The 14221-nt window shown below is 35.8% G+C and overlaps 1 protein-coding gene across 6 annotated transcripts in view; it reads right to left on the reverse strand.

Annotated features, from left to right (window-relative positions):
* Positions 1 to 6307: 6307 nt before the first annotated feature.
* The window catches only part of Etv1 (ETS variant transcription factor 1), a 96369-nt gene continuing 88455 nt past the window's right edge, over positions 6308 to 14221 (reverse strand). For all 6 annotated transcript variants that reach the window (XM_045135675.1, XM_045135674.1, XM_045135673.1 and 3 more), the window contains 2 exons: positions 12378 to 12479; positions 6308 to 8030 (listed from right to left, as the gene is read on the reverse strand). In XM_045135675.1, the coding sequence (XP_044991610.1) occupies positions 7809 to 8030; positions 12378 to 12479 (324 nt within the window). In that variant the 3' untranslated portion in view covers positions 6308 to 7808. The remainder of the gene's footprint in view (positions 8031 to 12377; positions 12480 to 14221) is intronic.

Here is a 14221-nt window from a genome sequence, read left to right on the forward strand (position 1 = left end):
ATATGTTTTTATACTTAGTGGTTAACTGACTATGCCATGACATAAGAACAGGCATAATTGGACTGAAATTCTCGTGTATTTAAAGTATCTTGTGTTTCGGTCACTAGAAACCTTCAGTCTGCAAATTTTTTATTTATTTATTTATTTTTGTTCTTTTTTATTTATTTATTTGAGAGTGACAGAGAGAGAGAGAGAGAGAGGCAAATAGACAGAAAGAGAGAGAATGGGCGCGCCAAGGCCTCCAGCCACTGCAAACGAACTCCAGACGCGTGCGCCCCCTTGTGCATCTGGCTAACGTGGGTCCTGGGGAATCAAGCCTCGAACCGGGGTCCTCAGGCTTCACAGGCAAGCGCTTAACTGCTAAGCCATCTCTCCAGCCCCCAGTCTGCAAATTTTGTATATAATAAAAAACACTTTAGTCAGTATTAAATGATATATCTTAATATGTGTTAGATCTATATGGGTTAGTTTTATTTTGCTTAAGGAGAGGTATCACTACTCATAAATCTTATCTTCCATAGACTCTATCCATCATGTGGGGTATTTAAGTTAGACCCAGAAAATGTACAAGCAATTGAAAAATTTGGAGATTAACATCTATGGAGCTTGAAGCATTGGATAACTGGATTTCCCAACATAGGTAAAGTTGAAATGAGTAATCTTGTATTCATTTTAATATAAATGAAATAATGAAATAATAGCTAAGTAATGCATGATTCAGTATATAATAGTTTTCTCCTGTAGGATCCAAATTATTTAAATGGTTAATTTCAAAATTTCTCTTTGTTTTGGTTGTGTAAATACTACAAGGTTTTTCCATAATCATGAATTCTTGAGGAAATAAGTAAACAGTAAACTCTGTGAATGAATTTTTTTCATTTGATTCTCTATCATGATATTCTTAATACTGAAATTCACAGGCAAACATGTAACTTCATTTGGATGGCAGTTTTTATATCATTTGTAGTATTTAATATTTAAAAAAATAAGTATTCACAAAATGAATATGCCAGAAACAATGAATACATTTGAAATAGATCAAATTTTGGCCCATATTACATATGAGAGAAAAAGTGAATGTAATAAAAGGAATTTATATCTTTAGAGGCTGTCTTCTCACCATTGAACCAAAAGTTTCATTTACTTATGTGCATCCTAAACAAGTGATTTTATAGCAACATGTTTTGTGGAACAGATTTTGAAACGAATTGAGATATTTAAAAAGTTTCAAAAATATATTCACTTTCTGTTTAAATTTAGGAAGTTCCTAGTGTTTAAGAAATGTGGTGAAAGGATAGTGGAGATGTACTCAATTTATCTTAGTAGCTTAATTTCAGATTAATTAAATGCTAGCATAAATACAGTATGCTTTGATTTTTTCCAAAAAATATGTTATCTAAAATTATCACTATCTTAAAAGAGTTTAATCATACAATATATTTTAAATATGTTTGTATATGTTAATAAAATCTGTCAATTCAAACTAAAGAGTAATGAGAAAAAAAGACAGTTTTGTTGATGTAACTTGTTTTAAGTAGTTTTTGAATTTGTTAACATGCATTTAAAATTCTGAGTGATTTTTAAAACTTGGTTGCAGGCTATCTAAATGTAATTTGGTTTTCCCTGACATAGTTATTGGGTTTTACAGATACAGTCTTACTACACATTTTTTTCTTAATAAAGTTATCAAACTATAATATAAAACTAATGGTAACACAATAATAAATAAACTACAATGAAATTAAATTACTAGAAACGCAAAATTGGATTCTTTTTTACATTTCTAATTTAATACATTTCTAAGTAGTTCCTGGAGTATTTTGAATAAAATTTTAACAAAGAAGAAAATTAAGATGTTTTGAAAATAAGTGATGATTGCACAATACTATGAATGGTATTAATATTACTGAAAGTTAAAACATGATTAAACCAGCATTTTGTGTTAAATGTTTCACTATAATTTTTTTGACAAAATATGAAAGATCTCATTCAAAGACTCTAGTATTAAGATTATTTTTAGGAAAAAGGACTAATATTCCTGTGGTTCATTAAAAATAAGAGCAGTGAGGGTTAGGGGGCTGTGGCTCAGTGGCAAAGTAGTTTCCTTTCATGTGCAAGGCTTTAGGTTCAAGCCATGGCACCACAAATTCATAGCATTACGCAGATTAAAGTCATGTCATACACATTGTCATATTTCTAGTTCTTATCACATTATCTCTGCCAGTTATATTTAAACCTACTACGAGACAGTTTGACTAATGATTTAATATATTAAACTGTATATAAGAAAATCATCATTCCCCCTTTGCAGGAATAGGATATTAAAATAGATACCATTATAAACTAATGGTTATATTTTCAATTCTATTTTAAGATAAGTTTTTGTTTCTTTTGAATCCTGTGACTGACTCTTCTATGCTAGGAAAGATGTCTGAGAATTGCTTTCAGGTCACATCTGACGGTGTGGATCCTGGAGAGGGCTCAGCTTTTGGAAGCGAGTGATGGCTGCACTTTTTGTTTGCGTTCTTCAGGCTGTGCCTTAGCCCAATGCACAAAAATCAAAGTGTGACTTTAGATGTCTTCATTTCTAAAACTTTATGCCTTTAAAATTTATAAGATCAATCAATCAATCAATAACATTATTACAGCAAAAAGTGATTGCAATAGGCATTTTTGTCACAAGAAGTCAAGTAAGTAAGCTAGGTCCGAGTTATGAATTTGCCCATGATTACATGACATCTCCACACAGTGACATTTTGATTTTACCATTAGCTTCAGATTCTAATTAGACAAGCCAGGAAATGACAGAGCAATAGCACAATTCACATCTCTGTTCTGTTTGCCACTGCTGACACAGCTGAAATCATTCTCTTCCCCAAACTTCTTCTGATATATTTATTTGAGGGTATTAACTAAAGTACAGTATCTAAAAAAATTTAAACACAACTGGACATAATTTTTCCTTGATATCTTATCTTGGTATCTAAGTTATCTAGGAATTGAAAGGGTAGGGAAATGCAAGTGATACTACAATGATATGACTCAGCGATTTGCTCATAAATTTTTGAAACTTTCAAGATAATCAAATGGAAGTGAAGAATTTATATGATATTAGTAACATTTGGGTGTGCCACCATTGAGAGTGATCACAACAGTCTAATATTTTCAATTTCTGGGCTTTTATTTTAGATTTAAATTCTGAGCATATTTAATTTACTATAATCACAGGAATTTCATAGCATGTTTTCTCAGACTATAAGTATAATCTTAATACAACCAAGTGAATTTAAAAAAAATTATCCCCTGTAGAAACATAATTTTCAAATGGAACTCAACGAGAGTATTGCAGTCTATATGCAAAAAAAAAAAAAAAAACCAACTTACCTTACATATGGGTTCAGAAACCATAGTTTATATATATACACTTTTAATTGAGTATTCTACAATCATTAATAGTCCCATAAAGGCATTCACTATTCTAATCAACTTCTTAAACTATACTTTTCCATAAATTGTGTTTTTTATAGTCTAAGTCAATCCCATTTTTAAAGCAAACTTTAAAAATAATAGTTGAATTCTCAGTAAATTAGATCCATCCCAGCCCAAGGATCTTAGCCAGGTGGACCTCTCCCAGATTCATAGGGTAACAAGAATCAAATTCTTTATTATCATGTTCAACACACACACAAAAAAAACTTTTTAAACTTACACTTTTAAAGTAATTCTGATCACAATTGTTCAATATGAACATCTTTCTTCAATTTCATCCATTATTTTTGCCTACTTTATGTTTTTTATCTAATAACTCTTTTCCCTTCTCTATAGAAAACTGCACCTGGACTGTGACTTACCTCGTTTTTTTTTTTTTAAGTTTTGTTTTGTTTTTTCTTTACAATTCCAAGTAATAGACATTCCAATGGGTTCTATGTGATATTTTATCACTATAAGCTCTGTATATAAGGGTTGCATGAATGGCAAAATTGCTTATGTTAGAAACTCCTATAATCCTCCCAAATACTGTTACATCAGGCTCAATAGATTATTCTTCATGAGTAAGCATGAATCACTTGCAGATGTTCAGATTACAGAGTACCACCTCATTGTTAATCCCAAAATGAATTTATTTTCTAAAAAAATATAATCTGGCATGGAGAATGGACTCAACAGGGCTACTATCTTAGCATATTATTCCTCTCATTACATGGTGCTTACCTGGGGAAAAGGGGAACTTTATGTCATATAAAGATGACATGACAAAAGGATGAATTATTGATTAGTTGAACTTTAATAGAAGAAAAAATTTGTTTGTTTTTTTTTTTGCGGAGTATGGTCTTAATCTAGCCCACTGACCTCAAACTCACAGTGATCCTTCTACCTCTGCCTCCCAAGTACTGGGATTAAAATTGTGCACAACTAGAACAAAATTTTTAAAATGTATATGCAGAAGAAGGGGAGATTATCTAAATGACAAATAGAAATATTCCTAGGTATGTTCTGTTAGCTACCTCAAAAGAACCTGTTATCCATTCATAAATCAAGTAACATGTTGCTCCATAGGGTCCTTATGTGGGAGTGGAGTAACAAGTTCCGCTTGCTCACTTCCACTGCCAATGTCACAAACCTGTGAACTGTTTAGCTGATAATGGGGCTTGGCATGAGGTAACTAAGAGATGGGAAGATCAAACTGGACTTGTAGATAAATGCTAAATACAGTCACAAGTGTCCTTGTAGGAAGGAAGCCAGAGCTGGAACTATAAGGGGGATGTAACAAGGGTGATGGAGACTGAAGTGTTTTATCTAGAACCCAAGGAATGCTGGCAGCCTCTGGAAATAGAAACATCAAGAGCCTCTTTGGAGCCCGCAGAAGGACCTAGCTCTACTAAACATCTTGGTTTTAGCCTTTTAAGGCTCATTTGAGATGTCTGACCTCTAGAACTGCAAGAGGGTAAATTCATATTAAAGCTAAAGCCATAGTGAGTCGTTACAATATCCAAGGTACCTAGACCTCTAAGTCCCCCCACCCAAGATTTAAGAAAAAATGCTCTGCTCTGTCAGCTCTGAGGGTTTTATTTTGAAGCACTTAAGAAATTATTTCCCATTTCTTATTTAGATTGTGATATTCTTGATTTTAACTAATCTGTTTAGAAATTACCATGCTATCAACAAGAAGCAGCAAACATTACTGGTGACATTTCCTTTAGCTTTTTTTTTTTCTTTAAACCATGTCAGAGAAAATGTTACTTTACAAATTTCTATGCTTGACAGCCACTTGTCAATTAAAACTTCAAAATACAAGAATCTTATAGAAGTCAGCTGCCAGATTTATTAATCTACCTAAAATAACAACTATAAAACACAACCAAATAAAAAGCATAATTAAAAACAGAACTTTATAAAATTCAATATATTTTCTAAAAGTATATAATGCAATATTTTCAACTCTTCTGTATTAGAAATATTGGCCAATTAGAGTAACTACCTTAAATATATAGTTTGTCCTTAAATACTATAATGATACTGTTAATATTTTTGCCTTTGATCCCTTAAGATAATTCATGGTTGGGTTCTTCTGCAATAACTGGAACAAGAACATTAAATAGGAAGAGGAAAAAAAGAAAAAAATGGAAATGGGAAAGAAAAGAAAAAGAAACTTCAATAGGATTTGCATTGAGAAGGTATTTTAAAGACCCACTTCAAATCTCCCTTCCATTTCACCAAATATCCCAATCATAAATTTCAGTTTTCTTTCCAGTAAAAACCTCACTGGTTATTTTTACATCTGTTCGTATTCTATGTGCTGTAAATGGCCATGCACATAAAGGAGAGGGGGTCTGATTTGTAAGGCATACTTAATAGCCCATAAGGGGCCAAATGAACAGTCCCAGAAATCACAGTTGATATGTCCATATGCAGAAATTGAAAGTTTTTAAAGGAATGTGTATGTTGATTTAGGTATGTGATTTCCCAGTAAGTATTTAATTAAAAGAAATATCTGTAATCTAAGCTGTACTGGAAAATGGATAATGAGTTCTTATCTTTAAACAGTCATTTCTGTACTCATCATGAAATGCTTTCATAGGTTTGTTTTGGCCTTTTGCTTAAGAATGTATTTAAAACTTTTACTATAAACTCTAAAAAATGCTTCCCTTTTTATATTCTAGAATGTTAATGGTTTGAACAAAATTCATTTCTTTGCTTCAATCTTTTGACAAGCATTTACTTGGCCTTTCTTTAAGAGTGAATGGAACAACATATTCAGCGTTCAGTACTTTTTCAAATGTGAAATAAAAACAAAAGGAAAAAGAACTTTGAAACTTCAAATCTTTAAATCTTCCCTCAAACAATCCAATCACATTTACAGGAGTGTCCAACACGAGATGATGGATCAAGTCAGTGCCAGTACCGTGACACACAGCAACTTCATGTTCTTTAACAGTTTGTAAATAATTTTCCATTTCACCAAAAGTTACAAAAGTTTCCACAGTTCCCCTTAGCAAGCTGAAGCTTACTCTTCGTTTGTCAATGTGCATAAAAGCTGTTTATTGTATAGCATGGCGTAAGCTACTTCTTAAGCAATAAATGGTTTGAGTCATCTATTTTGTCCTGAAATGCTATCTGTGGTTAACTGCATTGCTTATAAATGGTCATAGTAAATTCAGCATGAAAGAGAATATTACAGAAAAGACAGCAGCAGAAGCATTAGCATTATCTAATATTTATATATGTAATCAACATAACACAGCAGTAAAATGTTTAAATGCATATCGATGGGTACTATGTCTAAAAATTACTATAGTACCTATTTAGTGTAGTGGATATTTTTCTTAAAGAGTGCTTGCTGTACCTAGAACAGCATAATATATGATTTAGTACAGTTAATTCTTATTGATTAAATAATGTATTTATGCATGGAAGGTAGTGAAAGGAGACAGGTATTCACTTTTTCTTCATTGTGATCCCAGATTTAACATTTAAATGAAGAATCCAAAGGACCATCATGTGTCATTAGTTAACTGAAATTGGTGGCAAAATATTTAAAAGACGGTATGATCTGTACCTCAACAGCAAGGTGGCACCAGATACATATAATGCTACTGGCCTGTGACTCAGTTTCAAGTCAGAGTCCAAAAGTGTGCCCCTCATTTACAAACCGTGATTATTCAGCTTCAGAGTGTATTTCCCACTGTGACAGCAGTCCTCTGTAAGTCAGATAGAAAGCAAGACAGAGAGGAAAACAAAAACAAAAACAAATGCAATCGCTAAATGCCTTTTTACAAGAGGTGCAAAACAGTCATTTCTAACATTAAACTGTCATTTACAGTAGATTTTTTTTCTTTACATCTGCAGAGACTTAATAATGGTGGGGGAATGCCCAAGGCAAGTAGTCTCCAAGTGGATATTTACACAATGTGAAATTAACTGTACCATAGATACCCAGAGAAAATGAATATTATCTTATGTTATTGTGAAATCAAACAGACATGAAATAGCTTCATCATACAGAAAACACGTAGAACCCCATCCCAAGCCTAAGTAAAAATTAATCCCCAGTTCCCTCTGCCCATTCACCCATCATCTTCCTGTTACACCGACTAAATGTTTAGATTACTCCCACCCACCCTCAAATAAAGTGCGCAGTCCATGGCAGACCATAGAATAATGCAACAGGAAAAGCCCCCCTTTTGTATTATTATTTAAAAATAAAATACAAACAAAAATAAAACAAAGATTGAAAGGGAATTCAGCGATTCTCTGTATCTTGCAGAAAGAGGAAAAGCGTGGGGTGCCCTATTTGACGGTCCCTTGTGTTAGTACACGTAGCCCTCATTGTAGGGGTGGGGGTTGCAGCAGCCCCCTTCAGGCATGTAGGTCATGCTCTCGTCAAAGTGAGACAGAGGCACCGTGTCCTCCTCATTGATATGACGTTCCATGTCGGTCTTCAGCAGCGGGCGCTGGTTATCTGGAAAGGCCATGGAGAAAAGGGCTTCTGGATCACACACAAATTTGTAGACGTATCTCTCGCCAGCCACCTGACAATAACATGAAAGACCCATCCCCACCATCCCCAGATGGGGAGGATGGAGGAGGGGAGGGGGCACAAATAAACACAGTTTAATACACCAGCAGCAAGAGCGGATAGCAAAACTAAGAAAAACCACCAAGCAACAGGAGATATACATTATAGGGGAAGAGAGACCTTACCTTGTGGAATCAACTATGGTTCCATCAAGAGAAATACAAAATGTGCACCTTGAGTACTAAATAATCCATGCCCTACATGGCTAGCAAACTCAAACAGCTTACTTTAAAAAAAAAAAAAAAACACGAACATGTACTTAGTTGTCATTTTGGAGACAAAAAGTCAATGATTCAATGCAAGTCTCTCACAATGGAAATTTTCATTTGTTTTAAAAGTAATGCCAAATGTATGAAAATCTGTGACTTAATGGTATGCTCCTCCTGTAAGTATTATATTTCTGAAACTCTCAAACTTTAAAAGAAGAATGTGATTTATTCCTAAGAAGACAGCAATTCACTGATTCCTAGGGGACACTGTTTGTTTTTCCTCAGCCTTTCCCCCCTTTCTTTTGGCACTGTATTCTCATCTTTTAAAAAGCCCAAAGACACATAGCCGAATTTAAATGAAGGATGGATCAAGAGGACATTAATCCTGAGTGCATCACTTTTTAAAATGAAGGCAAGAAATGTAAGATGAAGCTTAAGGATGTGTGTAAAGTGTCAAATTGAAGTAAGAGGTGTAAAAAAAGTGAGAGGAATCTAACATATAGAATATGCAGGGAGGAAATGAGAAAAAGAAATGTGACAACAGCTTGAAATAAAGGAGATGTAGCAAAATTTGTAGGGAATGAGAGCCCACAAACTTAAATTTTGAAGAGTAATGCTCTTGTAGAGAATGATAAACAATTGAATGAAATGAGTACATTTCCCATTAATAAACTATGCTGAAGTGCTCGAAACACAGGGTTTGTTGTGTGTATGAACATGGTTCTTTGCATTAACTTTGTTGGTCTGTCTCTTTCTCCATCTTTTCTCTGTCTCTCATAATTTCAAAAAGCTGAAAAGAATGCAATGCCTTGTGTTCCTGTGTGTCGAAAAGCCTGGCTGGCTGATTTGTGATGTGTGGGAATGGCGCGCCCATGGTTTATAAACTCTCTGTATATGTTTCAGGGAAAGGGAACAATTGCCAAAGATCCCTGCTGCTCTGGACATAGATTTAGAATATCCGCTGCCCTGAATTGAAGTAAAAGGAGCCACTTTGGCAGCCTAAGTCATCTGACTATTCCGAGGTTTGAAAGATGCAACACTCAGTACTGTTTATGAATTTGGACATGTTTCTTAAACTGCCCTTCAGTTCCTTGTCTTGTGAAATGGAGACAGGAAGGGCGACTTGGAAAGCCAGTTGTGGGACTGAGAGGGAAGTCTCCAGCACAGTGCAGAGCAGGCAAAGGAAGGAGTCTGGCTTCATTCGCTTACTTTAGTTCTTCATACAAAGGAAAGTAATTGATAAAGGTGAATGGATGAAATCACCACAGAATTAAAGATAAGCTACAGCAGACACTAGCTGAGATAAAGCCTAGCTCTTCTTTTTGATTAATAAAAATATTTTCAGGAAAACTTAAAAAACAAATGAATGGTCTGCATACCACAGTGTTTTGTGAGCTGCTTTGTTTGGGTTTGGGGCGGCAGAGAAAGAGTCATTTGCTCTGGTACTGGACCACTTTTGTCTTACTTGTTGACACTGGTTCTAATTAGAAGCAATGGAATAAATAAAAAATGTTTCACCATAGGGAATTTAAACAGACCCATGCAATCACAATGAGGCCTCAGCCTTTCTTCAGTGTTCCTCTCATTTTTCTTTTGAACAAGTGTATTAGCACTACTACTGCACTTAAGCACCACGTTAGATACTGCCGAGTTTGCAATAATGGACCAACACCCAAACCAGGGGAATGACGTCCTCGGTCAACGTGGTCACACACCATAACATGCACGTGAGGCACACAGGTATGTCCTAACCAACATACTGAGAGGGAGCAAAATAGATTTTATTTTCTGATTAAAAAAATAATAAATACATTTAAAACAATCCTTTGATATGCATAAAATTTCATCACTTATTAAAGATGAATGTAAATTTGCACTCTAATAAGATAAAGGTGCAAGGTTATTTTTACTAAAGAACTAAATCTTGGTTAAATATTTGATAATGCAGGACATACAGCATTTTCAGTGTTTTCCTGGAATTCGCTGCAAGTTTGATTTTCTGGTGGTCACTGCTGAGAATGCTCTTCATAACAACATGGACAGCACAACCTGGCACAGCTATGCTCAGAGACATTGAGAAGTGACATATCAGGAGCAAATAAGGAGCAGGTACCTCCTGTAAGTTGTGCTTTTTAAGAAATTTTTTTTGTTTTATTTTTATTTATTTATTTGAGAGTGACATACAGAGAGAAAGAGGGAGAGAAGAGAGAATATGGGTGCACCAGGGCCTCCAGCCACTGCAAATGAACTCAAGATGTGTGCGTCCCTTTGTGCATCTGGCTAATGAGGGTCCTGGAGAATTGAGCCTCCAACCAGGGTTCTTAGGCTTCATAGGCAAGCACTTAACTGCTAAGCCATCTCTCCAGCCCTAAACTGTGTTTACAAACCCTAGAAAACCACTTAAATTATGTTTTAACTTTTAATATTTCAAACTTACCTCAGGGATATAGTCTAGTGAATTTGATGTGATAGATAAAACTAAAAGAAACAATGGGGTATAACTAAATCTTCTAAAATATAATCACTGTTAAAACATTGGTATATATTTTTCGAAGTATTCCTTCATGCTGAAATAAAAGTTCATATACTTTGTCTACAAAGTATAATAAGCATAACTCCATTTCTTATTTTTTCAGGATTATTGAAATTAATCACCATTTTAAGGTTTTACATTTTTATATGTATTTAGTTCTGTTATTATTTTCCAGTCTTTTTAACTTTATTTATTTATTTATTTGAGAGAGAGAGAATGATCATGCCAGGACATCTAGCCACTGCAAATGAACTCCAGACACAAGTGCCATTTTGTGCATCTGGCTTATACATGGGTACTGGGGAATCAAACCTGGGTCCTTGGGCTTTGCAGGCAAGTGCTTTGACTTCTAAATTAATTCTCCAGCCCTTAACTGCTTTTTGCATAGACCACAGGTGCCCACATACAGTTCTAAGCCAATGAGCAAATACAGTCTTCTAGACATTTCTTCTACACACTGAAATATGCGCTCCCACATCATAGATGTTTTCTTTTAATACAAGGGAAGATACAGTGCTCCTTTTGAATAACTATACTACAATTTTGTTAACCCTTAGAACAGCTCGTGTGTTAAAAGTTACGATGAAGAGAGCAAGACATTCTAGTGATGAACTAAGGGAGCCATGACTATGTCTAGGAACAGCAAGGAAAATGGTTCAGATGTGTGAGGAAGAATAAATGTAGCTGCTCACATTGTTTCCCTGGTTGATGTGTTAGCTACAAGTACACAGTCCTCCTTTCACATACTTGCCTCTTAAACAACCTGCTTTTCCTATGTCACATGCCAAAAGGTATATTACACAGAGCACTCACATCTAGTTAATATGCCTGTATAAGCCATATATAAACAAGGTACTTAGATGTGAACACACACTCAAAGCTGAAAGAAATAATAAATAGCAAATATTTTATCTTTATTCATTGCCTCCTTCAACAAGGTTGTATAGTAAGTCTAAGTCACTTATTTTACATGTCTGCTATTAAAAAAATCCAACTTTTAAACATTAAAGGAAGCACATTTGAATTAAATATATTGAACTGTGCCCCACTAGACAAAGATAAATATGTATAGTCAACAAGTATTTTAAGATGGTAAACTCTCAAGTGATGAGATCGGATGAGATCTCAAGAAAGAGAAAAGCAAATAAGCAGTGTCTCCTAATGATAGCAAGAGAAGCCTGAACATTTCCAGTATCAGCATTGGAAAACATACAGATGCATTTCACAAATGCATAACTGTGGCAATACAGCAGAATTACAACTTGCAGAGAAACTTGCAGAATCAACCCTGACACCCTTTTAAAAGGCATGTGTTAGAAAGTAGAACATCCTAGAAAGCCTATCACTTTGTATACAACATTATTACACATTTAGCTCCAATGTCCACTCTATTATAAATAGGAAGGTTTATAATTTCCAAACCAAAAGCTGGGCAATCGTTACCATGACTGACACTCTGGCCTCAGCAATGCAGTGCATGTCATGTGGCTTGTGAAGTACTCCGTTCAGATCAATGCCCAATACTTCCGTGAAGTGTAACGCCATGCTAGCTGCTCACCTTTTGCATGATTCCTTTCTCATAATAATAGCGGAGTGAACGGCTAAGTTTATCATAGTTCATAGCTGGCCTGTTTTTCTGAATGCCCCAACGTCGTGCCACCTGCCACCAAAGCAAAATCACACTTTAATGCCAAGTATTAAACTGGAATATTTTGCTGATATTAGTTAACAAACAAATTACTTTAAAACTCATCAGAACATGTCCAAATCAAAGACATAAGTCATGTAGCCAAAGCTACCACGATCTGAGTTTCCTATGTCCTGATTTAAACCGGGAAGCAGGACTCATTCTGAAACATCACAATAGGATTCTTTGTCACTATTGTTGTGGATACAAAATCAAATGGAAATAAGGGGATGTGTTTACCAGGGGAACGAACAGACTGCGATTCACCAAAATGAGGCAAATTTTCCCTTTGGTGATCCACGACCAGTTTTTTCCTTCTGGGTTTTGCAGACAAAAGCTATAGATTAAGGGTAGCTTAATGATTTCTTTGTAAAGGTGTTTTACTGAAGTCATGAAAACCAGAGGCAAAAAGCAACCCTGCTCAGAGTTACAGGGAGCAACCGGCCTGTGAGCAGCAGAGAAAACAGGACAACAATTAATAAACTGAACTCCAAATCATTGTTACTGCCTGAAGCAACATCAGGAGAGAGGCACAGCCAACACCAAACTGGAAAGTTAAGCATTCATTTAGAAAGTGGTAATTGGTGCTAAAAATAAGAGGGAAGTGGAAAAGTTCACCATGCATGTGACTCTACAAACAAAAACTGCTAAACAGAATATCCACTTTGTTATTGGGTAAAAGTTCTCAGAGCTTCTTAACATGTGGCCTTAGTGGGGCAATGCATGTGGACACGCAGGGTCCTTCACCAGAGCTTTGCAGGCCACATCCTTCCCCAGCGTGCCGATATTCCTTCCTCATCACCACTTCGGGCTGGCTCAGGAGTACAGGGAGAGTAGCCTGCCTCTGTGACTCCAGCCGGGTGTCACTCTCCTGTATTCCACTTTTGTCAGGCTGAGGAAATCTGCAGAGAGCAAACCTAGGCAAGCCCAGGGGAGCATTCCTTAAGAGAGGGAGTGAGAGTGAGTGCTGTGTGTTCCTTCACTTCCCATTTCTCAGATCCTCTGAAGATGCCTCTGGAAGTGATTGCTCTGCCTCTCTCTCCCCTTTATTAGCAATAACCTTCCATAGTGTTTTTCCTCTTTAAAAACACTGATCCTTGCTATTTTCTCTGTCATTAATTTGTATTGTAATGAAGATATAATGGCCTTTAATCACATGCATCAGAACACCTTTCTCAGATGAGAGATATGATGTAACAGGAGCAAGATTACATATCCAAGCAAACAATCACAGTGGCAGATACATCTTAGTGTTCCATGGATAAACTTCATTTCCATGTAAATGTTCTAAGCAACAGTGAAACAGGAGTAGGGAAAGAAGGTTTAAAGAAATGTAAGCAAGCCAGGCTTGGTGAAACAAGTATATTCATGTGGCCTTTAGGAGGCTGGTTCTGAGGCAGGAGAATCAAGAATTCCAGGCCAGCCTGAGCTACAAGGCCTTGAGAAGGGAAAGACAAGGCAGGGGAAGCAATGGCTATAAAGAAGGAATGAATGTATTTTCTAAATAAAATCCTATAAAGGGGTGGGGGGGGGGCTGGAGAAATGGCTTAGCAGTTAAGGTGCTACTCTGTGAAGCCTAAGGACCCAGGTTCAATTCCCCAGTACCCACGTAAGCCAGATAAACATAACCACATAAGCCAGGGAGCACAAGGCTCTGGAGTTCATTTCCAGAACCTAGAGGCCTTGGTTCACCCACGCTCTCTCTTCCTCTCTGC

Source organism: Jaculus jaculus, chromosome 16 (genome assembly GCF_020740685.1).
Source record: "Jaculus jaculus isolate mJacJac1 chromosome 16, mJacJac1.mat.Y.cur, whole genome shotgun sequence".
Taxonomy (NCBI): Eukaryota; Metazoa; Chordata; class Mammalia; order Rodentia; family Dipodidae; genus Jaculus; species Jaculus jaculus.